This window comes from Rhamphochromis longiceps, linkage group LG11 (genome assembly GCF_057381845.1).
Source record: "Rhamphochromis longiceps isolate RC_006_pf linkage group LG11, R_longiceps_female_GT1.1, whole genome shotgun sequence".
NCBI classification, from domain to species: Eukaryota; Metazoa; Chordata; class Actinopteri; order Cichliformes; family Cichlidae; genus Rhamphochromis; species Rhamphochromis longiceps.
Window position 1 is genome coordinate 20871925 of NC_140567.1, and position 27036 is coordinate 20898960.

Consider the following 27036-nt stretch of genomic DNA (forward strand, 5'->3'; position numbering starts at 1 on the left):
GGTCAGCTATGTTTTGTTTTGTAAAATACATCTACAGTATAAACACATGGCTAGCTTACAAAAAAAATGTACAGACCTCTGACGTACCATCACGACAGCGTATATTATGTGTCAGTTATACATTTACAGTATTGTAACGAAATGTCATGTAATAAGTTGCATTTTAGTCATTAAAGTTGTAGTGCTGTGAAGCTTTAATCCGCTTATTTTTCCCGTCTCCTCGCCGTGAAGTACAAGCTGCTGCCTCCTGCAGACCTCAAAGCTGCAAAGAAATGCAAAACGAAAAATGTTAAAAGACGTGTAAAAAATACTTTTTTTAATATGATGCAATCAGAAAGGTTTAAGTTGAGTAAACATGCAGCATTAAGCATGTCAGTTAAGAAAACACTCCCAATACACCTTTTAATAAAGCAAAACCACATCGCATGCTAGATGAACACCTGTCAACTGTAAAATGCTTAGTGATTTTAAGGCATCAGGGTTTCACACAACATCAGGAAGGTGAGCAAAACTGTGCACTGTCTAAAAAAACGACCAAAACAACACAACCTTCAGCAGTTGAAATAAAGATGCCAGCTTTTTCTTTACTAAATGTTTTATTTGTGTGGCACTTAAAGCAAAAACATTCAATTTTTTTTTTTTAACCTGTAATGTTTATTAAATGTATTAAAGTTGGACAGAAAGTACATGAGTGATTTATTTATTTGTCACAACGCATACCTTTAATATGCTTAAAGGTAGAGGGATCATAAAAAGCTTTTACCTATCAGGACACCCAGTTCTTACCAGCTTTTAAAAGATATAAATAAATAAACTGTGTTATTATCTATGCAGTCAAAATGCAGAAGCAGCGTGTAAAAAACGAAGTACGGTGCACAATTCAGGAGGCTGTATAACCACTTTTAGCAACAGTAACTGGAAGTTATGGTTTTCTGTGTGACCTTATCATTTTCTCACACAACTGTGAAGAAACTTTGGTCTTTATTACTACAGTGCTTCACGTTACTGAGGTTTGTATTTGCTTATCTGCTGCGCTCTTAACTTCAAGAACTGGACGTTGACTGGACGGCAGAACCATGATTCTGCTGTACTCTGTAATTTGGGCCAAGCTTTAGCTGTTGGAGAGGTGGCCTCACATTTGATGCTAGAATACTTTTGTATAAAGAAAAGTTCACGGTCAACTCTGTGATTGCAAGGTGCCCAGGTTCTGTGTTTGAAAAACAGGCCCCAAATCATCACTCCTCCTCCTCCGCGCTTGACAGTTTTGAGGTGTTTTGAGGTGTTTGTGGTGATATGCTGTGTTTGCTTTTTACCAAACATGGTGCTGTTCATAACTGCCAAACATCTCCAGTTTCACCCTCTTTCTAATTATACTGTCACACACTTAACATGTGAAGTGACATGTGTAGCGTCTGAGATGTAGCTCTGCGTATCGAACGGTCCGACCGCAGCAATTTGCTGGGAACGTTTGGCAAATGTCTTGAGCGTTACATTTGAGAATAAAAGGTTCTCTAGTTTGTAAAGAATTACTTTAAATTGTTTGGAAAATGACCCTGAAACCCTTCCTACACCTGAATGCTCCAAACCTGCAGAATTCCCAGACTTTTTCTTTGATCGAGGTTCTCACGCTTGCTCAACAGCGCCTGGCTGTTACTTACGCTCTTCATACTTAATTCTTCACACGCTGCTTCTGCATTTTGCTTAGTTTGGTGTTACATAAACATCGATAGCGTGTCATTTAAATAACCTTTAGAGCCACTAAGGACAAGATTATCTTAGAATTTAAAGAGCCTATGGTGTCTTTTTTTTTTAATAAAAATATATTACGTCTACACGTTAATACTGCCAGCTGCACTGGCTATTTTATAAATGCCTTGTTTTTAAAAAAAATAAAATTTCTTCCACTTTTTGAGCTAAAAAACAGCAAGATTCTTAAAAACGCAAAACTCACACAGATACTATACAAAAAAAAAATCACTCTTAAAACATAACATGCATGTGTTCAAGCATGCACAATCTCAACAACACGTGTTTTTATTATGATACTCGCTTCACCCTCATGCCAAAAAAGGTAGAGAAACATGAAAAAGAGCCAAACCACCCATCAGAAGGACAGCCCACTAAACCCACTAAACCCATCAGGACAAACTCCCACGCAGCACACAACACAAAAGAATTTTTTTTTTTTCACACATATTAGTATTCAGGCCACGGCTACATCCTCACAGTTGTTAATGAGGTTGTGAAGGGAACATTACAGATGTCCACCCCTGTGACATCGGTTACTTACTGAGCTAAAACCCCTCAGCTCTGAGTCAGACCAATGTAGACAGGCCTACTGCTATATGAGAGGTCTTGCTCTGGTAAAAACAAAAGAGCAAAAAGTAGTGAGTGAAACTATAGAAGCAACTACAGTGGGGCAAAAAAGTATTTAGTCAGCCACCGATTGTGCAAGTTCCCCCACCTAAAATGATGACAGAGGTCAGTAATTTGCACCAGAGGTACACTTCAACTGTGAGAGACAGAATGTGAAAAAAAAATAAATCCATGAATCCACATGGTAGGATTTGTAAAGAATTTATTCGTAAATCAGGGTGGAAAATAAGTATTTGGTCAATAACAAATATACAACTCAATACTTTGTAACATAACCTTTGTTGGCAATAACAGAGGTCAAACGTTTACTATAGGTCTTTACCAGGTTTGCACACACAGTAGCTGGTATTTTGGCCCATTCCTCCATGCAGATCTTCTTGAGAGCAGTGATGTTTTGGGGCTGTCGCCGAGCAACACGGACTTTCAACTCCCGCCACAGATTTTCTATGGGGTTGAGGTCTGGAGACTGGCTAGGCCACTCCAGGACTTTCAAATGCTTCTTACGGAGCCACTCCTTTGTTGCCCGGGCGGTGTGTTTTGGATCATTGTCATGTTGGAAGACCCAGCCTCGTTTCATCTTCAAAGTTCTCACTGATGGAAGGAGGTTTTGGCTCAAAATCTCACGATACATGGCCCCATTCATTCTGTCCTTAACACGGATCAGTCGTCCTGTCCCCTTGGCAGAAAAACAGCCCCATAGCATGATGTTTCCACCCCCATGCTTCACAATAGGTATGGTGTTCTTGGGATGCAACTCAGTATTCTTCTTCCTCCAAACACGACGAGTTGACTTTATACCAAAAAGTTCTACTTTGGTTTCATCTGACCACATGACATTCTCCCAATCCTCTGCTGTATCATCCATGTGCTCTCTGGCAAACTTCAGACGGGCCTGGACATGCACTGGCTTCAGCAGCGGAACACGTCTGGCACTGCGGGATTTGATTCCCTGCCGTTGTAGTGTGTTACTGATGGTGACCTTTGTTACTTTGGTCCCAGCTCTCTGCAGGTCATTCACCAGGTCCCCCCGTGTGGTTCTGGGATCTTTGCTCACCGTTCTCATGATCATTTTGACCCCACGGGATGAGATCTTGCATGGAGCCCCAGATCGAGGGAGATTATCAGTGGTCTTGTATGTCTTCCATTTTCTGATGATTGCTCCCACAGTTGATTTTTTCACACCAAGCTGCTTGCCTATTGTAGATTCACTCTTCCCAGTCTGGTGCAGGTCTACAATACTTTTCCTGGTGTCCTTCGAAAGCTCTTTGGTCTTGGCCATGGCGGAGTTTGGAGTCTGACTGTTTGAGGCTGTGGACGGGTGTCTTTTATACAGATGATGAGTTCAAACAGGTGCCATTCATACAGGTAACGAGTGGGGGACAGAAAAGCTTCTTACAGAAGACGTTACAGGTCTGTGAGAGCCAGAGATTTTCCTTGTTTGAGGTGACCAAATACTTATTTTCCACCCTAATTTACGAATAAATTCTTTACAAATCCTACCATGTGAATTCATGGATTTTTTTTTCACATTCTGTCTCTCACAGTTGAAGTGTACCTCTGGTGCAAATTACTGACCTCTGTCATCATTTTAAGTGGGGGAACTTGCACAATCGGTGGCTGACTAAATACTTTTTTGCCCCACTGTACTTCTGCTTCAAGACATCCACCTTAAAAATAACATTTAAATAACCAGTTCCCCTTTACAGGACACTCTGCTTCATTAGTATAGCTGTCTAATAAGGAGTGTGCGCTTCGTAGCTAAAGATCCAGGTGTAGATAACGTGATGAAAACATATATATTTTCAAGAAAAGACCTTAAAAGGTTTGCAGATGATGGACGGCCTGCTTTATGTGAAGTGCAGTATTATGTAAATTAAAATGAGTAAAATAAGTAAATTATGTTTCCAGCTTGAAGTTTCTTTAAAAAGTAGTTTTATATTTCTTGTTCAACAGTTTTTAAACTGTTTTTTGAACAGCTGTTCTTTCCAATCCTAATGTTGTTGCTGTTTGCAAAAAAAAAGATTTCAGAGAGACATTTTAGAATAACATGAGCGTAGATGTAAATAACTGCTCATTTCTGCCTCAGCTGTTTTATCTTAAAAACTATAAACTACAATAACAGGCACATATAGCTGCAGCCAATCCAGACAGTCATGCAGTTTCTTTGCAGAAAATGTTCAAAATGCTTTACAAACGTTGCTCGCTTCATCAAATTACAGCCTTATTTATGCAATTTTTGCCACTAATGTCCAAATGAGTCTGTCGAACTGTCATCACACTTTGGATCGTTTAGTTGTCTCGCGCTCGCGGGCATCGTCTGTGTATTTACGATTCCTTAGAAAAGACTGCGTGCTGCAGCAGCTGCACCTGCCTCTCACGCTCGGGCTTAGAAAGAGAGAAAGATCACGCTTCCAGATTAAGAACGGCGAAAATGCGTGACAGATGAATTCAGAAACGAAGCCGACATGTTCAAAGATCAGCACATTGCTGGGAGGGAGTGCATGTCTGAAAGGGGTTTCAGGAAATGTCACTTGGACTGAAAAGTCCTGTTGATTAGTTTTGGTTTGTTTGTGGTGACCTGTTATATATGTTGTACAAAGAGATGTTGTATTATTTAGCCCACCTGCGTTTATTAACTGAATGGAAAATGACTGTCAGAAACAAATGATGCAGTTGAATAACAGTGGAAACTGCTAACACTAACCACAATGACCACACATACAATTTAACACTTTTAAAAAAAAGGTTTCCACAAAAACCTTAACTGAGTGGCAACTGAGCGTGTTTTGTCTTGGTCTTTTCTGCTTTCCAGACTGCTACACAGAATCAAAGAGGCACATATGAACCACAAATAGGGAACAATGTGCCAAAGTTAAATGACAACTTCTTAGAAAGCTGTAACATGAAAATTATCATAGGAGAAGGGAAGAAGTGAAGCTAGGCAGAGGTAAAGTATGAAAAAATGTGATGGCTGCAACAATACAGCCTCAGTTTTCTTTTACATATATAACAATAACAATGACGGAAATCAAACACTCACTGCTGTGATAAACTTGGTGCCTTGGGGCTGGAGGTCTTCATCTTTCTGGAAAATCGAGGGCTCTGCTATGGAGGATGGAGGTGTGGTGGAGCAGAGGAAAGAAGAGGACTCATTGTTGTTGTAAGATTCCATGGTGACGTTGGTGTGCCCGGGTACAGCGAGCGTATTCAGTCCTGTCACACTTTCACTGGATGTACACTGAGAGGATGTCTCAGAGCTCTCAATGACTGTCACAGAAAGCGTGGAGAAAAATTAGATATATAAATAAAGCAATACAAGATCAGCAAGACAGGACTCTGTTCCCTTCATTCACAGCTTGAGTTTAAAATTTTCTGTCATTTGCACGTTATTAAAGTGTTCAAAAAGACATTTATTTACACATTTTATGTGTAGGAATTTGTGACTTTGGTGACTCCTTGTGGTAGCAGCAAACACGACACCTAACTGCATGTTTTATTTACATGTCTACTTATTTGTTCTATTGTTTATCATGCAATGCAGTTTTGTGTAATAATTTTGGGTTAGTTTGAAGTGCAAATTACCAAAGTTTGCTCTGTTCTGTGCTCCGTGATTAGATTGGATAAGGTTCACACTTGAGAAACTGTGAACAAACAAAACAAAACCGGCGAATGCACATCTGGTCACTCACTCATGGAGGGCTGGCTCACGGTGTCCTGCTCCAGCTCATCTTCCTCTATGCAGTCATAGGGCCACTGGGTAAAGGAGGGAACGCTGCCTGCTGGGTGCGAAAGTGTGTGCGGGTGAGAGGGTGAGGAGTACAGGTGGAGATTGAGGGAGCCCAGCAGGGAGGAGGACGACTGGCTGCTGGAGGAGGAGGTGCTGCTGTTGGAGATGGTGGAGTGAGGCCTCTTGAACGAGGCCACGTGTTCAAATGAGGACACTGCGATGGACGCTCTCGTCCTCGACTCTGGCGTTAGAGAGAAGTGAAGTGAGCTGTTAGATAAGCAACAATGAAAACCAATGTTGTGGTACTTTATTTGTTATCACACCTTCAGAAAGATTAATGCATTAATTGTACTGATTATGACGCAAATAGCAAACACAGATATTCCATTAGAAAGAAAAAGAATATTTAGTTCCCAAAGTCAGCTCACCTGCCCCCTTCATGGTATACTCAATGGCTCTGTCACTGATAGCTGCGTCACTTGGCTTGATGTCCATGAACGGTTTGCTTCCAATTCCCATAGACACCATCTCCAGCATGCGCAGCTCTACAATCCCAACACAAAAATATCTCCAATGACTAAATGTTCGTGTGTGTCACCTTATTTGTTTTGTATGATGTATTTAAGAGTTTGTGTCAAAGTGCACAGTCTGTCACAGAAACAGACCTCTGTTTCTGAGCGCCTGCCTCCACAGAATCTTCCCAATAATAGTTGTCCACACCGCCTTGACCTCTGCAGAGCTGGCTTGGAGTATAAACGTGTCTTGTGACTTCCTCCGACGGAACCAGATCTCAAAGCGTAGGCCGCTGTCACCGACATTTTCGGTCATGCCTATCTCTGCTGTCTATACAGAAAACAATAAGAATATAAAAGTAAAGCTCTACTCTAAAAGCAGTCCAGACAAAATAAATCCTCCTCAAACAATAAATTCTTACTTTGAAAGACTGTTTGTAGATGTAAATGTCATATCCTCCCTCTATCTTCCTGGTCTTACTGAAGAGGATGAGGTCTTCAAACAAGAAGACTTGGCGGAGGTATTTCCTGCGACCACACCAGACCATGAACTCATCCTGGCAGCGGAGTTGACCCTGTTCTTTCAGATTCACCTGGAGAGGAAACATGGCTGCTTGCACACATCAGCGAGAACAATGCGATTCCTGGTGGGAGTCTGACCTTATTCTACTGTATCGCATTTAACACAATGAACTCCAGCAAAAATAGCTTTGATGACCTAAGTTTGAGTATCTCTGTTTCATATCTGTGCCTGCCTATAACTTACATCACATCCTCGAATGGCGTCCATAGCCAACAGATCGTTCCCATGGCGGAGCTGAAACTTGACCATCTCTTCTGCAGTGCGAAGGTCACTCAGCTCCTGCTCCTGGGACTGGCTGCACTCTTTTATCAGGTCTTTGAGCAACAGTGCATATTTACTCATCCTCTGAATGGGCTTCAGCAAGTAGGATGCCAGGTCCATCTTATCCCCGAGCTCCATCTGCTTATTCTGGAGGAAGAAATCATCATTACACTTTTAGATACTGCCTGGATTAAAAAAAAGAACTGCCATCACTTCATTCGTGGGTTTGTGATATCCTTACAAAAGCAGACATCATGAGGGATTGATGATTACAAACTACATATGCCCTAAATTATGTCCTGTTTTAACACCTAATTATGCTTAATTTACTGGATGCCGGATTAAAAAGAAACACCTAAAATAGAAACTGAGACACATGAATGAATAAGTTCAGTAAGCAGTAGGGTCATTTTCTCGTAAACCTGTCTATAATCAGAGAGGTTGAAAGGTTGTTTTGCAGCCTGTATCCAGTCACTGTGTGAGGAATGTAACCAAAGTAAGAGATTCTACACGCACCTTAAAGAATTCGTTCCCGTGGCTGCTGAGCAAAGCGTCGGACTGCGGCTTATTTTTGCTGTACAGAGCATACATTCCAAACTGATCCTCCTGCACACAACATTAACAAGTTACAACACTACAGCAAAATGTATGCTGACATGTCAGAATGATTCACAAAGCGTGCCGAATGATTCAGAGACTGTAAATTCACCAGGTACTTTCATTTTGTTGCTGAGTACATGAGCACACAAGCAATAATGGACCAGTGTGGGATAATGAAACAATCACTACATGACAAACTAAGCTAGTAACTATACAGCAACACATCTCGATGAAGCAACGAGACCTGAAAGCTGTTTCAAATTAAGTGTAAGGATACTCACATGCCGCAGAAAACAGCTACTGATGGACAGCGGGGATTGGGTGCACGCCTCCAGCTCTTTTAAGAAATACTGGCTGTGGAAGTCCCACAGTTTCTCCACATTCCCAAAAATGATGCTCCGTTTCCCCCGCAGGTCCTGAGGCAAATCGAGGCGCTCCATTTCGGGGAAATAGTGCTCAATGATGTAGCTGAGTGAGCGAACGTACTCCCTCTCTGTGGAAATCATTTCGTCCATGATGTGCTGCACTTTACTGTTGAACAGAAGGACGCATCAGGGTTAAGACTGAGAACAACAGGGATGATAATGTGGACAATTTTGATTGTTTGACAGAGAGTTTCCCAAAAAAAAAAACAGTTAAAAAACTCCAAATCTGAGGGTTAGATTTGTTCGCCTTCATTTCATAATATAAAAAGTTGAATATTTTGGCTGGTCTGGTTTGTTTTTACCTGTAATATTCGCAGGTACGCAAGTCTATGACTAATCTGACAATAACTGACTGTAACACCATTAAAGTAATACCACAAGACTGTCATTAAAGCCTAGTAATCACCTGAAAACTACACACTACTTTTTAACAGGTCGGTTCCAAGAAAGTATAAGGCAGGTTTAAAGCAGTTAATATGAGAATTTGAAGGCTTTTTAAAAACTTCACATGACTGGCTTAACAGGCCTGAGGCTGGTGTAGTTTATCATGAAAATGTTAGTTTGTGTGGTATTTTTTTCCATCTCTTACAAAAATATCATAAACGTGTTGTTTATAACTACGTACTCATCAGATTCTATCCCAGCGTATTCTTGATATAACTGATTAATTCCTCACCTGCTCTGTTTCTTTCCATCTCCATCGCTGCGCCTGGTATGGATCCTGCAGGGCGTAGACATGCTGCGGCTGCGGCCTAGCGTGGGGCTCATCACATCAGGTCTCTGCAGCTTCTTCTCTGCAGACACGTTATTGGTCACCTCCAAACCCTTAATGTAGACGCCTGTATATCCGTGAATGTGACTGACATCCGAGTGGGTGCTGTCTCTCGGGGATAGCTCATGGCTCATGGTCTTCTTCATGATCTTCTTCATGGGTTGCTTGCGCACCCGGGAGGCTCCAGAGTAGATGGGCTCGGAGCGGCAGGAGACGATCGAGTCGATAGTGCAGTCGCTGTCTGTGTCATCAAACATGGGTGGGCTCTGTCTCAGTTTGCTCTCGCTGTCGGGGGAGAAAGTGAAGTGTGATGAAGAGGAGATTGAACTTGTGGGACTCTTGGAAAAAGGCCTGACAGAGAGATTTTTGTTGTCCTCAAAATTTAATGGCTTAATTGGTCCAGGTAAACGCACACATCCATTAGCTCCACGCTGCTCTGGAGTGATGATCTGAACTTCTGCAGGCTTCAGAGAATCCGTATCGGCAGCTGTGGAGTCCTGAGCTGCTGCCATGGCTCGAGCCAAAGTCTCTTCCAGCTGCTGCTTGGTCTGTTTACATTTGTGCCACACGGCGTTCCACTGCTGCAGCTGCTCAGGAGACTCCAGTGAAAGCACCATGTCATTAAGCGTGCTGAAGTTTTCCATGGAGAATTTGGATGCTTCAGTGCAGTAATCCTGTAGGACCTGCACCACAGAGGGCGAAAATCTTCCCCCTGGGCTGGCCATACTCAGTTGATGGAAGTAATCCTGACAGTGGTCCATCCACTGGTTTGCCTACAGGTGTAAAAAGGTGGTTTAAATATGTTAGATATACACAATATGGCTAAATACAAACCATTCAGTGTTCAATCTTTTAAGAAAGGTCATCAATTAAAATGTGGTATCATTTTGCATGAATTTTACTTACCGAATCATAGAACTCATACAGGTTGGCTAGGATATCTAGCTTCGCCTTCCTTTGCTCAACTCTGCTCAAAATGGAACCCAGATGTTGTTTAAAGTCGAAAAGAACCTCTGGAAGGGCCTCTGGAGACTCTTTGACCAGCTGCAGGCCACGTCTCTGCTGGTTCTGTGAGCAAAAAAGATAAATTTAGCACTGAATCCTTTCTAAAAGTTAAATATAACATAATCAGTTCACGTAAAAGTTGAGGTATCTTTACCACTGATTCCTCCAGAAATTGGCTCAAGCTCTCTCTCATCTCCTTTATTTTGGCTGCAGACAGAGTTAATGATTCCAAAGGCGCAAGCTGCTTCTCTCCCGCGACACTGAACCAAAGTTTGATCTGAAAAAGAGAAAGGAATTGTCAATTACTAAAAAAAAGAAAAGAAAAGCTCTGCAGAGCAGGTGGGAATATGGTATTTAATGTAAAAGTCACCTGCTGAGTTTGCTCCTCAAACCTGTGCGCCTCCAGCAAGCTGTCTAACTGTTTCTGTGACTTGTTTGAAAGGATCACAAGCTTATGAACTTCTTCATCTACTTGATTGTAGAGTGCGTTTAACATGTCGACAGTGTCCCTGAAAAAAAATGAAAAACAATATTCAGACAGGTTACAGGAAGTTTATTTTAATCATCATGGGTACTACTCATTATGACCATTGGGCACCATTGCGTCCTATCATGATCTACCTGTAGTTTTCATTGTCGCAGGCTTCTTCCTTCCTGATACGGGCAAGTACAGTTCCACCTTCCAGACGGAGTCGGTTTAGACAGGTGTCATCTAGTACACACTTCATGAGATGCTTCTGCTTTTCTAACACCTCAGACACCTCCTGACATAAACACGGACACGGGTAAATGGATGGTCACATTTACACAGTAGATTTTTTTTTTTTTTAATATCCTGGAAACTAAGAATGAAACAAACTGGTAAACATTTTACTACAAAAAAAAAAAAAGCCAGCAGACATCTATTGTGTGTGAGTGGAGACACATAAATCAGCAGGCCAGACTGTTTGCAGGGCTTTGCTCTGACCTTAGAGGTCTTTAGGTTGCTGCTGGCGCTCAGTGAGCTAATAGACTCCTGAAGGGAGGTGATGGCCGCACTACAGCTGGCGGCAAAAGGTTCGATTTTCTGTAAGTAAAAGAAGACAAGAGGAAGAATGAAAGCAAGGGAAGTGAGACTGTTAACACCTACAGTGTCAAAACAGCGATATTACCAAATGTGAAACTGATCATGTTTCAACTGGCTTGCTGGTGGTGGAAGTTTGCCTTTGGGGCTTTCTGCCAGAACGCTTTACTTTTTTTCCCCTTTTACATTATTTTCAGTACTCAGCTATAATTTGTTTTAGACAGCAAAATCCTTGGTTACATTAGTCATGTCTTAGTAAGAGTTCAAAGCAAACTTCTCCTATGTTTATCTGGCTTAGAGGTGCATTGCCCTGTAAATCTGGGTGTCTTTTTTCATTATGAAATCAAGCATCTAACCATGAAACTGGAAAAAAGGTATTACATACATGTTTACACTCTACTCCAGTCGCCTTAGTCACACTCACCTGTCTGAACTGGATCCAGTGGTTGTGATCGTAGTGGAAGGTGCCCTCCAGGTCTCGTGTGAGCTGGGTTTGGTCAATGTACTTCAGCAGGGCCTTCAAAGATGACACAGTTTCTGTCTGGAGAAAAAGAAAAACATAAACAAACATCCAGATTTCAGTCACAGCACGTCTCCTGCGCAGCTTAAAAAAAATCTCTGTCATCACGGCTTGCAGTAATAAGATCAGATAAGAAACTTTCAAAAATCATCCCTGTAACAAATGGAAATGAATTCTTGCAAGTGTGTAAACAAAATTAGGCCTAGCCTTCACCAACATGAATACTGCACATTTATTCTATTTTTACCTGTACACTGATGTCTCTCTCGGGTTTGCTTGCTACCTCTTTGTCCGACAGGAACAGAACTGAGTAAAGTGCATGTGGTATTAAAGTCTAGAAAAAAAACACATGAGCATGTTTTATTTAAGATACACTTAAAGCACATAGATTATAATACAACATATAGTTCTTATGCTATGAACAGCTAAGTACTGTGCGTTCAAAGTGACTTCGGATGTTTGTGTCAAGGTTTACAGCATTATCACCTTTACATCAGGAAGAAATGTATTATCAGAGTATGATATCTCTCCTGCGAGTCAGCTGCAGCCAGCCTGCTCCCAGCGTGTGGTTAAAAGCAGACAAGCAAGGACAGGCTCCTCTGCGAAAGCCCTGAGGCCAGCCTTTTTCAGAAAAATGTCTTGGAAGTGCACACACTACAAGTTTAAGGTGTGCCTCTTAAAAAGAAAAACCGCACTATGCCAGAGACAGAGAGGCAGAACAAAAGGAAATGTGTAAGGAATGAGGCAGTATTTTATCTCTGACAGAGAGACACATAACATTACAGTGCAGGAGGCAGCAGAGGGCCTGAAAAGTCTCCGGGTGTGTTGGAGGGTAATTACATGTTTTCCAGTGTGGGCTCACCTGAAACTCAGACAGCGATGACAACAGAGCTGGAACAGGCTGCTGCCTTCTGCAGTCTATTACAACAGTTATACCTTGATCACGCCTTTCTTTCCTAAAACCGAAGCATTACAGTTATTGTAGCATCTGTCAAACACATGATGGCATGATGTGATACAATATTTTGACACCTGACAAATTTGTACACGAACACAGATTTTTGTGATGATGAAGTGACACTTAAAGTTAAGTTTCAGACTTTCTAAGCAATTTTGGGGGGATGGATGTTGACCTTAAAGCAAACACATTGTGTTGTCTAATAAGAGATCTAATAAGGGATGAAAAAATATGTTCAACTATACTTAATGGAAAGACTTCTTTGTTCTATAGCTCCAAATAAAAGCTGGAATGGAAAGAAAACTGGAAAAGTGTTAAAAACACTAGCTTGGATGAGTTCACCTTAGAAGTTAATGATAGGTGTAGAAGTCATTTTTAACCCAGACAAAATAAACCGGCATACTGCATGCATGACTTACCGCAGAGTTGAGTAGTAGTAGCTAAGTAAGCACGTCAGATCGTGGACGGTGCAGATCTCACTTGCCCACAATGGAGCTCTTGTGCACACCTGCACCACTGCTCTCCCACTACGGTCTCTGGTCCCTGGTAGAGAGAAAGCAGAGATGGGGGTCAGAACTTAGCTCTACTTTCTTCCCACACCAAAAATATAACTGCTCAAGCTTCATAGTGATATGACAAACTAATGTTTTTTAGAGCAAAAAAGTTTTGGAAATGCCAGTTCGATAAAAAAACAAGGAGAAATATCACTCACATAATAAGAACACACATTTTTAATGGTTTTGTCTAGGCCTCCCTTAGATAGATAATTTAGTAGATGTTTCAGTTTCTATTGCTGTTGCTTTTTTAGCATCAATAGAAAAGTTTCGGTCCATTACCTTCGCTTTTTGGGGGGGAGGTGTGTTATTTTATTTTTGAATGATTTCAGAATTGAAAAGAAGTGAAATATCTTTCATCATTTTTTTTATTAATTTTTGAGACATTACATCATAATTTTCACCAAAAAACATAAATAAAGTGCACATTTTTAAGATGCGCAATGTTGGAAATCAGAAATGTGATAAAAATGAGCAAATACGATCAAGGTTAAAACTCATATATGGAAATTGATATTCATTTTTTTCTTAATTAGTTAGAAAGTTCAATAAATACTGCAATTTCAAAAAAAGCTGAATGTTTCGGGAATTATTTCATGGTTCAGGATTTATGAGAAAATGGATGGATGGATAAAATAATTTCAGTACAGGCTGATGGGTCTGAATCAGCTGTCCTTTACCTGGCAGGATCACAGCCGCTGATGTGAGCAGCTCCTGATTGACCTCTGACACCAGTTTGGGGAAGGTTAAATTATAGTCACATGAGGAGCTTTGTACCGAGGCCACTCTGATTGTTGTCCCATTTGCAGCTTTGGGACTGTGCGACTCTTCTCCACTAGCTCTGTGCCGCCTGCTTTCACTGTTCAGGCTGTCGTTACGCTGTCCTGTAAAGACAAATAAAAAAAATCTGAGCACTAGTCTGATGTTTATTAAGCAAGCAATCAACAACACAGTGCAATCAATAGAAATTTGAAGTTTCCTTTCACTTCTGTACTCTCTTTCCTAGCGGTGATACCTCATGAAAGTGTGTTTATTAGTGGCCAGCTAAGTGCACTCAATTAGTGAGTTCACCTGAGTCATCACAGAGTCCAGGTGTTTAGTCAGGCTGAGTCACAGGCAGACTCTCATACCTGCACCTCCTCCTATTCACTTCTACATAGCTCAAGGCTCTTTTTACAAGAATTGTGCTCCTGGAATTTTTAATTGATACCACAGTTTAATTCTATTCTAATTCAATTTAATTCAATTCTAATATCCAATCCAGTATCTCTACATCCTACAGGATACTTCATGGTGTCTTGGCCAACAACTGGGATGAAATGGACAGATGAGCATGCACGGTACATAATTAGAATTAATCAACAGAAAATAGTGGTCCAGAAGCTAAAATCCCTGAAAACACTGATTTTATCATGTGTGATGTGACAATTTGCTGCTTTTCTTTGTTCTACATGATAACTAATTGAATTTTTGTGGTTTTTGGACAGTATATATGCCATTTTAGCTTAAAAAAAGGTTTTTAAAAAGTACTCCAACTATTAACAGAGCCTAAAACTTTACACAAACTCAGTGTTATGTCTATAATAAATTTGCAGTTATCTATCTGTGATGTGTTGTCTGTATAAGCAGTTTGAGTATTGTCCTGCTCTGTTCTGTGATAATAAGCCCTCCCAGCTCAGCCTCTATTGTCTTCAGAGAATTAGTGCATTTCCTGTGCGACTGTGTGACCACGCTTGTGTTTGCTGCAGGTTTCCTAAAATGCTTTGTTTTGACAAAAGTAGGCTAAAGCTTCCTGTGTATTGTCCTGTGACACAGTCTGCTTTCTATCTTCTGTGTTTGACACTTTTTTAAGTCATCAAAGACTAAACAAGCACTGGTTATTATCACTTAGTGATCACATATAAGAATCAGGATATTTGTTGGCTCATATCACAAGTAATTTAATCAATCATAGAGTCTTTGTTTTTCAGACTTGTATGAGTCAGCGAGTTTTCGGGTTTTTATAGTTAAAAGACAAAGGCTCAATTTATAAAAGTTTGTTTTCCAAAAACATCCCCAGCAGCTGATTTGTTCCCAAGTTAAACTTGTGTAAACGAGCAACCCATCTGGGATTGCTGCAGCCCTCATTCCTGATAAGGCTCATCTCACTATAGGATGCCAGTTTTTACAGAATTTACATGACTTTCTATAATGTTGCTGGAAAAACCTGCTTGCCAAAAGCTGAAATTCAATCCCTCTGAAGTAATCTCTGAAAAATCTGATTTATATACTGTATTTTTGCCCAGTGCTGTTTTTTCAACATAATTAAAACCACTTTTTAAAAAAAACCCAAAAATACTCACAGCTAATGTCTGGCACTGCCCGATGTTAAGTACTAGAGAATGAACAAAACTGCCTTTTTTAACCTCACATTTCAATTCACGGAAGAAGCTCTAAAAACAACATGATTCCCTAGGTGGTACTCTCACATCAGTGTTTTCCTGAGCTACCCAGAACGCACCAACAGAAAACAAAACAGACTGACAGCAGTAAAGAAAACACAGGATTGGGACTAAAGTGCTCTTTCCAGGGTTGGACTGTACCTGTTCCCTCAACTTGCCAAAAAACACACAGAGTGGGCTGTGAAAGGTTATCTGTCACCAATCGGAATGAAGTAGCTGAGAGTTATGAGCACTCAGACTCCAACTGTAGTCATCTAATGAACTGTTATAACCAGTCCTGCTGCAGGCTGTTATTGCAAAACCACCATCTAGCTATTAAGAGGTTTTCATAACCTCAGGGTGTATTATTTGATTAGTGACATGATGATTTAACCATCGGTAAACCAAACCTGTTAAAACTGAGATGTTTCAGATTCTGTCAGATTTTTGAAAATGCCTGTGCAGTTTTCTAGTACAGAGGCATTTCTCAGAGATTTATCACAGATTAAATCACCATTTGTTATACTAGTAATGGTCTATACTATTTTTGACCAGCATTTGAGTCTCTAAACTTATACTGCTTCTTTCAACTAAGAAAAATTGATAAAAACCAAACAAACCCCAAAACTAAACAAAACTAAACAAACAAACCTGTATTGTCAGTCAATAACTTTTTACTACACGCTGTCTCCCTCACATATCTTTATGTGGAATTCTACCCAGCCCATCCTCCTCGTTAACAAACAAAAAAAAGCAGCTAGCGATGACATATCAACACTGTTTCTTTCCTTCCACCACTTGCTTCCACTTAAACTTAGAATTCATTTTAAAGTTTTATTAATCACAGCGTACTTACCTGCATGCACATAATTACCATGCACGTACTTGCCTGCATGGCAAGGCCTTGCCCATTCAGGTAGGTACATACATGTATGAACTTATGCTTGCATGTATGTCAGGATTTTTAGGCTACACTTGGTGTGGATTTTATCCTGACTATGAAACACTTTTTAATTGTGTCTTTTAAAAACTACAAATAAATTACTTTTACGATTTTATTAGTGAGTATGTACTACAGCACCACCACAAGCCTGGGGTTAACACAATTTAAAGTGTCAGTGTTCACAGTAATGAAGGAAAATATGCAACTACAATACATCCTTAGTGTAGTAATAAATAAGCAAAAAGTCCCACTCTCTGGACTTCTTGTGTCATAGAGATTGTTTACAAAATAATCCAGATAATGCTAATGATGTTACAAATGACCTTCTTATAGACTCTGATGGTAGACACATCTGTCTTCTTGTCTTGTTAGAACAGCATTTGATACTGTTGATCACAAGGTTTTCCTACGGAGATTAGAAGACACTAATATTAAAGGAATCATAGACTCCATATTAGATAGACTCCTCTTTGTACAGGTAAACGCACGGGTTTTTCATGTGTGAAATGTATTTATGGAGTTCCACAGAGTTCTGTGCTGGGACCACTACTTTTTACATTATACATGCTTCCCTTAGGCAACATTATTAGAAAACAGTGCATATACTTGCAGCCCAGATGAAACGAGATGATACAAATCAATTAGTTAAAAGACATACCAGCCTGTATGTAATTTTCTTTCTTGTTACATTTGGTCCTAAAAATCTTAGAAGCACGGTGCCCAGCTTACTCTGGATGGCATAACCTCTATTAACACCTTATTTACTATTTTAAAACAAATATGTAGGACTGCCTTCTTTTATCTGCACAACATTTGCAAAATTAGAAACATCCTGTCTCATTCATTACTTCTAGGCTGATAATTATAATTCATTCTTATCAGGTAGTTCTAAAAGTTCCCTAAAAGCATTCAGTTTATCTGGAACATTGCAGTAAGAGTACTAAAAAGATGAGAAAGAGAGCATATTTCTCCAATATTAGCCTATTTTCATCGACTCCCTGTATTTAAAATCCTTCTCCTGATATATGAGGTCTTGAATGATCAGGCAGCACCATATCTTAAAGACTGCACTCTTACTTCACTCTCAGACTTGTACTTCTTAAGAGTTTCTAAAAGTAGAATTGGAGGCAGACCCTTCAGTGCCGAGTTTAAATTTGTGAGACAGACACCCCCTCTCTACATTATCAATACTTTCCTTTTTGATAAAGCTTATAGTTAGGGCTGGATCAGGTGACCCTGAACCATCTCTTTGTTATTCTACTATAGACTCAAACTGTTGAAGCACTCTGTGTGAGGCGCTTTTCTTAGTATGTTTTGTCCTGTCTCCTTATGTTCTTCTTTTTCTTTTCTCTTTCCTCTCATCCCCCAACTGGTTGCAGCAGATGGCTGCCCCTCCCCGAGCTTAGTTCTGCTGGAACTTTTTTTATTTTTTGTTAAAAAGGAGTTTTTTCTTCTTACTGTTACAAAGTCCTGTGCTGATAGTGGGGGTGGACGTAGCTTGTTTGTTGGGTTTTCTCAAGGATACTGTATGGTCACCTTACAGTATAAATTGAGTTTAATTAATGCTCCTGATATTTATGTATGTTTATCAGGTGTAAATAGGTATTTTAGCCATTTGGTTCGTTCATTCCTGTTTCTTGAGAAATTTCTTAAGTACCCGCTAAATGAATTGCAGCAATTTTGCCATAATAGGATTTTCAGGACATGAGCCACCAACTGGCTCCTGTGTCTTTACATTTGGCTAGGATCAATTAATTGCTAGGTTTGCTGTGTTCATGACATTACTGATCATAATCGTGATTATATATAATGACTACATTTCAAATACTGCACTTGAAATTTACTTGAAAAGCATAAAAAAACATTTATAAGCAAATGTTCTTTATGTATTGGTGCAAAAAATGACCAACATTTATGACTTTAAGTGTAATTTTTGTGCACCGAGGTTTAACATCAGGACTTACCCGACTCATCCTTGCTGTTTCTCCTCTCAATTCCAGGAATTATGGCCTCCACATCCAGCTTTCCGAAACGAAAAGCATAGTTTAGTTTTTTGGGTGAAATTCCGGCTGATCCTCCAGAAGAAGATCGTTCCCGGTGGCCTTTAACCTGGCCTGCTTTGTTAGTCCTCTCCAGTGACTTGGAGCGCCTTTCTGCTCGTCTCTCAGCACTCCGCAAACCTCTCTGTAAGTAAAGTAAAGGTGTGCTGGGTCTGGAGTCATCACTGCTGAGCCATCCCCGGCTACCTAACCTCCGCGATGAATGTTCTCTGGAGGAGGTCTGTGTGTCGGGACTGTTACCCGGTGTCACAGTTCTCTCTCTTAGGGTAGCACTATGCTCTGAGCTCTCCTCCAAGATGGATTCAGAGCTCGACCCAAGGGTCATGGGATTCTGTAGTGCTTCCATGTAAGATTTTCTGAAAAGTCTCCTGGTCTCAAAAGTTGCAGAGTCTCTGTGGAGACGGCGCCGAGGGCCTGGGTTACTGAGGTCTGTGCTGAAAGAGAGCATCTTGGACCCCAGTCCTCCCTCTCTTGCACTGCTGTCCTCACCGCCCTTTCCTGTACCACACTCCTCAGTGAGACTTTTTATTTTAATCTTGGGTATAGCATTGTCAGCTGTGCTGGTGCTATGGCTCTCACTGCTAGAGTCCATGCGGTTTCTGTTCGGGGAGTTGGGCTCAGAGAAAATGGAGTCAGCTCCCTGAGAGTGCAGGGACTCTCTGGAGCTGCGATGGCTGTCCAGAGTCCCCGTAGATCCGCTGGTGCTGCAAGTGCTGAGATGGGCACGGAAACCACCTCGGCTGCAGTGCGCTTGCATTATAGCGTCTGCTGTGTTGCTGACAAAGAGTGGGTTGACCACGTTCTTCCACGGTGTCCTGAACACAGCCGTACCAGTGGTAAGCAGACAGTTCTGTAGCGGATGCAGGTTTCGGTCACGTGTTACATTCTGTAAGAACTCAGCTGTGAAGATGCTGCCGTACATGCTCTCTGAAATAGGGATTTCTGCAATGGCCTGCCCACTGATCGACAAACATTTTATCACTAGCTTGGCAGCCTTGCGTCCTAAAGGAACAATTTGTAGGTAGAAATCTCCTTGCTTTAATCTGACTTTATGCAGAGGTGCAAGCTGCAGGACAACTTTCTCATGGATGCAAAGAGGCCATCCCTCATGATAAAAGAGCAAGCCTCTGAACTTTACCTGTGAAGAGAAAGAGAAGTCAGTCAGTACTCCCGTAAAACATTGTTATCATATATGTGAGTCATGCCTCAGCTGTGGTACGACTTGGATCATTTCAACTGACATCTGCAAAGCAGTATTTAAACACATGTTTAGCTGTAATGGAGAGGCAAGGTGTTTTCATGGGGTGCACTGAGTGAATCACTGTCAGCTAAAGACGAAAACCTGTCTGATCAGGCCCGTTTTCACAGCAACCACAACACAAATCCGTGTTGTGACAGCATGAAACCCTAAGAGCAAAAACACGGTGCTCAAGGGTTGGCTTTTTTCATCTCTTATGAATGTCATGGCAAAGGCTGAGGATGTGATCTTCCTCCGAAGCCTCTCATATTGCCTACATTACAAAGACTCTCATGCACAGCAAGCTGTTCTCAGGGGCTAGGCTTAGATGAAACTATTGCTCTGTGGCTATCGTCACAGTGTAATCACCAGAGAGATGAATGCAGAGGAATAAAGTTTCAGTGCTTTGGTGGTAGGGCCCTAACCCACAGCAATCAAAGCTTTTGAGAGAGAATATTGAATTTCATGCTGGACCCTAGAGTCCATGGCTCCCTCTCAAGCACTCCACAGTTTCCCTGTGTTTCGCTATTCAGAGAATGATGGCTGCTTTTCAGCTTGTTGCCTGTTTCCGGAACAATAATCAACTCTGTTTCAGTCTCACTTTTCCCACTCAGGAAAAATATTCACACTCAGCAGAACTGTTCACAGTTTAACTTCTAGTTGTTTATCTCTTTCCAGACAGTGAGATAGTTTGGGTTTCTTTTCTTAAATCCCCATGTCCTCTCTCTATATTTCTATCCATCTTCTCTTCCAAACACAGACATTCTTGGTTTCCTCAATTTAACCTCAGATATCATTACTATCAAGCACTCACACAGGTTTCTTTCTGTATGATCTGTAGGATCCTCTTGGCAGGAAGCAAGAAGTCGATGAGGCAGCGGAGTCCGTCTCCACGATATTGCCTCTCCACCACGCTGAACAGCTGCCAGAGGACGGTGACAGCAGTGGCACTGAAGGGATGGTACAGGGCAGACAAAGTGCTCTGGATACAGTTGTCCAAAGACTCAGCGTCCTGAGAAAAACAAGAGATGGGTACATTAACATATAAGCAGATGTGAGTCTAAATAAGTGGCTTCCAGTCTTTTTGACATGGAGATTTTGAGATTTATTTTTTTAATGAATTGCCAATTTTTCCTTTTCCAGTTGTAAAAGCAAGAATTGAATAAAAGCAACAGTCTGACAATTTTGTGCCTCAGTGCTGTGTAAAGGAGTTTTCAGATTTTTGAAGTTTCCTGGATTTTACAAGAAAAGGAGAAGAGACAAACATTTCATAGTAAGATGTTTCTTGGAGTCACAGGTTAGCAACTCCTAGTCCAGACAGCTTGTAACGAATTCCTTGAAATGCATGCAACGAAAATCAAATAAAAGCTATCTGTGCACAGTATACAAATATATAACTAGATAAACATATGCATGCAGGCTCCCATTTAGCCAGACTGTCAGGAAGTTTGAACATGACAGGGAATATCAGGCATCCCGGCAGAGGGGAAACACCTGGTTACTATGACGTCACCTTCAGCTAACACAAACAGGCAAACTGGAAAGTCCAAACTGGACTCCAGTTGCGATCAGGACGGTGGAACATGACCTTCCAACAGCATCCGTGTTGCCACATAGTATGATTTGACCCCTACATGACCCGGGCCACCGCCATTGGTCCCCCAAACTGCATGTCCAACACAGTTTGTCTGATGATGAGGACAGGATATTTGGGATTACAACAGATCTGAATGAGGATGACCTGTAGTAGTAGCCGGAGTCATGGTTCAAGCTATGACCTTCCTCTGTTCTGTCGGTGCCAAGGCCAAACATCACTCCACTATGTGTCCTTCCTGAATGGAACATAGCCGTGGAATAGAGACATCTGTCTCTCATGATAAGCGCACAGATAAATAGCAATGTCAGGAAATGTCTCACATATAACAACTTTGGGTGACACTTTATAATACAGCCCACGACTAAGGGTATAATAGTCCTGTATGAACTTATTTGAAATGTTTACCAACAAATATTTAAAGGTAGGTACACATTTATATATAAAATTTATGTTTTTTTAACAATATAAATATTATAAGTATCGTTCTCCCTTTTAAACTTAAAAGAAACAAATTATAGACCTGTGTATATACAGTAAAGTAAATTTATTTACTTAAGTTTACTTTACTGTATTTCTCCTTTTACAATCACTGTTCAAATATAACTTTCAAAATGAGTAAATTAAAACAAAAATGCATTTATATGATGGAACAAAGACTCAAATAAATAAACAGAAATATATAATTAGAATTAATTCAATCAAAATTGAACACCAAAGAATTGACCCTATAAAGTGGGGAAATTGAATCGTATAAAATCCATCATGCACATTGACATAATAAATATTAAATGATGATATTAAAAAAAGATGTTAAAAAAAAAAGGAAATTACTCTTAAAATTACTCATGAATGATGTAAAATTACTTATATATTAATGTAAATTTACTAACACAATTTCTAATGACACAATTTAGTTATAGTATAATTCTTTTTTCCTGCAAAGACCTGCCTTTTCACGCCTTTATTCTAAAGTACCTAGCTGTAAGTATATAACTACACTGTAATTACAAGTAAAATACATTGAAATTCCAGTTAGTTACAGGCGAATTACACCCTCAGTAGGGGGCTGTATAATAAAGTGTTACCACTTTGCAAGATGTTGACCAACACAGGGCTTTAATATGCAGCTCCTCGATGCATTTTGCTACTTTCAGTTGAATCTCTATGCGACATTTGCATGTAAATAGAAGCTGCCAACAAATCAAGAGATCGCCTTTACTCTATTGAGTTTTGGTGGTCAGACAGCCCATGTTTCACCCTTTGTAGGATCTGTCTTGTTGATCTAAGCAGTGCAGCACCATCAATTAGAGGAGAGTGAGTACAGTTGAGCGCATTCGTACACATGCCACGACTCTACTACAAGGCGCTCATTGTGCACTCCGCCTCTCTAAGTGGTATGTGCAGTACAGTGTCGGTGGCCTGAAACAAAACACCCACTTCCATTAGCAGTCAGCTTGCTTTAGCGAGACAAAAACTTTTCTGGGCATTAGTCACTGTTGCGCTCAGGAGGAGAGGAGTAACATGGAGTTTTATTGGAGGAGAGCTAACAATGGGAGGAAAGCCTCAGCCGCATAGTTCGGACACACCAGCAAGTTTCAATTCAGGTTCCTAAGGCAGAAAAACAAGGGTAGTGACAGACGCAGTGTTTTGAAGAACAATTAGCCAACATTACAATTCAAAGGCTAGACATCGTGTTGCGCAGGAGTGGCTGTCTATGTAATCCAGTGCTACAGTATGGATACAAAAAACCCGCACTAAAAATAACAACAGATGGGTAATCCATTGTTTACACTCAGAGTAGTGACACATGTAAATAAAATCCTACCTATGGTAAGAGAGACAGAACTTCCCACTGGCATGAAAAAAATGGAAGCTTTTCATTAAGTGTCACCTGTCTAGCACGAGATATATTTGCACGTCTCAGCAGAGTGACCAAGTTTAACCACCAGCGCTGAGCCTCCCATCCGCTCTGAGCCACACAGGAATGCAGTGTATATAGCTGTGTATGTCTAGCTTCAGAGCTTCAGGCAGGACAAGAGCAAATTGGGAAGTCCCAACCTCTCTGATGCCTGATCTTTCTAATGGGCTGCTTGTTTGATGGCAGACTGAGGTGGTAATTAATGGCTTTAAAGCTCAAGGTGGGACACTTTTGTCTGTGCCATCAGTAAACAAGCTGTCAAAAAGGTGATCAGAGCAAATGGGATGGTTAAACATTAAAGGGTTTTGTCTCTTGATGAAAAAAGCAAACCCAGAGGATTGATCCTGGTTATGTTTGACCTTTTCTGTTTTGTTAACCCCCCTCCTTTTTTATAAAGTTAAAGATATACGGATGGTGGTGAAATGCTTGATTAGTTGGTGATTCCTCTATTGCAACGCTTAATGAAATCATGTGTCAAGACTGAAAAGTCGGGCAAATAAGGAAAGAAGTGTATCAAAACCAAAAGAAAAAGTGAGAGACACAGAAGCAAACACGAGGTGGTCACTGACACATTTAGTGGGTCAGGGACACAAAAGACGCTGCCTGCCAGGACTCCAGTGGAGCATGAAGCCACCAGGGGAGTGTAACAGGAGAGCCCTGGAACCCCCACAGAGGCTGCTCGCTAACCAACCTGCTAACAGCCTCAAAGGCAGCGGGACGACAAAGGCCACAGGTTGCTCAGACCTGCCCCGCTGCCAGGTGCCAGGATGCCAACAAAAGAGTCTAGTGAGACCTCCCCATTAAGCCCGCAGTAAGTTTCAGCTTTTGATCTGTACCAATAGAAATCCTATCTCATGAGAGAACGACAGTAAGAGGAGAGATGCTGGGATGTGTGGTCAGGCAAAAGGTGCACGCTGTACTCTGAATACATTTAAAAGCCACATTTTCTGATTATGTCAAGGAGCCATAACAAAGTCAATGAGGTTACTTGAGATCGCTGTTAGTTTGAAATACGGCCCTTAACGAGGAGCTTAAGACATGTAATTACACATCAAACTGTACACACAAACGCCACACTCTCTGTGTACAAGACACAGCACACGCTTCGAGAAATAAAAGCATAATCATACTAATGCTGTGGTCCGTAAGAAGATTAGCTGTTGCTGCAAATTGTAGCGTTGTTATCTTAGCAGATAACCCGGCGAGACAAAAAAGGATTGTGTGATGAACACAGATAGGTGTGAGAGGTGAGGCGATAAACTGGACCACCCACATACCCACAGCCAAAAGTACTACTTTTACAGTAAAGAAAGTAGGGGTGTTTCTGTCAGATTACATTCAACGTATTTTTTAATCTGGGTCAGTAAGTCGTATTATTTTGATTTATTTTTAAAAAATTTTTAATAAGACCGACAAAAACTACCACTACTGATGGATTAAAGAGTAATTTTCACATATTCCCACAGTGTTTATGGAAAAGACTCACTTTATACCACCGGAAAGCAACTAATGACTTTGCTTCAGGATGTAAACAGCACCGCAGGCTTGTTGTTCTGCCAGTGTGTATGAAACACTGAATCTCACACATTTAAATATTATGTTCAATTCAATAAAACTCATTAATGAAGACAAAATAGTGAATGGAGGTCCTTCAGCCAATCAGGGCAGTGATAAGTAGTGACAACAGAGACAAAGGAGCCTGACAAAGTCTGTTGATACCTCTGCAGGGTAAATATAGAGTGGGTGCATTCCATTATAAGTGGGAGGTTGATAAAGATATCAGAGAGGATACAAACTTGTGTATCTCAGTGACTCCCAGAAATAATAGTCTGTTTATCATATCTTGCTTTCTCCTTTTCCCCCTACAGATAAAAGTCCACGTTTCTAATTTCTAATCATCATCAACACGCACACGATCTATAACTAGTGAAGAAATAAATCTAAAACGCTCATCTTTTACAACTGCACAACAAAAGTAATGATACAGACAGGCCGTGCAAAAGGAATTCATCACCCTTTAAAGTGAACAGAGCGCTACAAACAAACAAGTCCATGTTATATTCCCTTAAAGGAGAAATGAGCCGCTGGATATATGTGCATATCGAGCAATAACATAATCCCGATCATCGTTCGTGTCATCCTCCCTTTTCTTCTAACACAATGCATGCATGAAAAGCTTCCTGCTGTGTTTTGACTACACAGCGACAAGTCAAAATATCAGCCATCTCTGAACAGTGACATCAAAAACATCTACCGCCATAATACAGAAACACACACGCAATAAAGTGGCTGAAAAAAAAAGGCAAAACAAAGTTCAAGCATGTGCAAAAACTTCCAGAGAGTCACCGAAATCCTGTAATTAAACACATTTCAAGCTCGTACCTTTATACACAGGTAGTTGTCACAGCTCCGTGATTTTGCTCTGGAGTGCATTTTGCCCAAAGGAAGCATTTAGCCACCAGAGAAACAATTCCAAAATTCAATAAATCACGTGTCTCCAAACTCCAGGTGAAAGACTTTTGTAATCCACACTGTGAGTGTAATAAGTCATTGCTGTGGTATCAGTGGGTCCGGCACCATTTCTCTCCCCTGTCTCTCTCCTTTTCTCTATGCTGTGGTGTCTGTAGCTGGAGTAGACTAAACTTCAGAGCGTGAGAGAGGCAGTGCGCGGGCTTCCCCGTCACTCACCCTCCCTTCCTCCAACATAACCTCCCCCGCCCTGCTGCTTGCTTTTCTAATGAAGCTCCATCCAGCTGGACAAATGCACACTCCTGCAACTTCAAGCTCATCATTCATAAAAAAAAAAGACGGGGAAAAAAAGAAAAAAGACACGTACACACTACCTGACCCGCACACCCCGACTGCCGTGAGCCCCAGCACTCCACCCAGCAGGCATCAGACGTTGACTAACTCCTCTCTGCCCTCCCTGACCCTCTACACCCCTACCTCCACCAGCTCCCCTCTACCCCTCTTGCCCACAATGGTCTCTCTTTGTCCTGACAATACAAATGGACTAGGGTTTCAGCTTATTCTGCTGCTTTTCAAAAGAAAAAAGAAAGGAAGACATCAGCATAGGATTGGTTGGCTCAGGTCACTCATTACAATGGCATTCCTCTTAAATATTGTCAGGGGACTGCCCTATCCTTTAACTGACTCACAAACCAATGACATATGGAGACATCCTCCCGCTACAGAAGCCAGATATAACTTCTTTATAATGACTCTAAAAATGTTTTGAATTATTAAAATAGGTTTTACCTGATTCCATAATGAGGAATTGTGACAAGCACTGCAAAATATCCCTCTCTTTGACACACAAGCATCAGAGGTGAGCATATTTTTACAGGAAGAATGCAACAAAATGATATGTTTGCTAGCTGTGAATGGTAGCTCCTTCCCATTTTTTCCTAAACACAGGAAGTCCTTGTTCGGAGGAACGACATGCTCTGTAAGAATACACACTCTGTGTGAAAAAGATCACATTAGGTCAGTCTGTGCAAACAGG

General features: G+C 40.9%; 1 protein-coding gene across 2 annotated transcripts; it reads right to left on the minus strand.

Annotated features, from left to right (window-relative positions):
• Positions 1–21: 21 nt before the first annotated feature.
• Positions 22–26304, minus strand: plekhg4b (pleckstrin homology domain containing, family G (with RhoGef domain) member 4B). 2 transcript variants are annotated; one of them, XM_085422783.1, is made up of 24 exons: positions 25914–26304; positions 20831–21028; positions 18684–19917; positions 14037–14240; positions 13222–13345; positions 12707–12800; positions 12092–12178; positions 11749–11865; positions 11229–11327; positions 10883–11025; positions 10632–10770; positions 10416–10538; positions 10163–10324; positions 9161–10029; positions 8341–8590; positions 7976–8065; positions 7382–7606; positions 7038–7208; positions 6769–6946; positions 6532–6648; positions 6066–6344; positions 5417–5643; positions 2291–2360; positions 22–262 (listed from the first exon to the last, which is right to left on the minus strand). In XM_085422783.1, the coding sequence occupies exons 1-23, from the start codon at positions 25980–25982 to the stop codon at positions 2316–2318; spliced, it is 5244 nt and encodes a 1747-aa protein (XP_085278909.1). In that variant the 5' UTR covers positions 25983–26304; the 3' UTR covers positions 22–262; positions 2291–2315. The 2 variants fall into 2 exon arrangements, with proteins under 2 accessions (XP_085278909.1, XP_085278910.1); XM_085422784.1 differs by lacking the exon at positions 2291–2360 and having other exon boundaries at positions 25914–26303.
• Between the last annotated feature and the right edge of the window lie 732 nt (positions 26305–27036).

Excerpts from the sequence above, each read along its gene's own strand:
- plekhg4b (XM_085422783.1), bottom strand. The coding sequence starts at position 25,982 with ATGCTTCCTTTGGGCAAAATGCACTCCAGAGCAAAATCACGGAGCTGT. Across the intron at positions 6,345-6,531 it reads GTATACCATGAAGGGGGCAG|AGTCGAGGACGAGAGCGTCC; the intron begins GTGAGCTGACTT and ends CTCTAACGCCAG. Across the intron at positions 2,361-5,416 it reads GCACCAAGTTTATCACAGCA|AGCAAGACCTCTCATATAGC; the intron begins GTGAGTGTTTGA and ends TGTTTTTACCAG.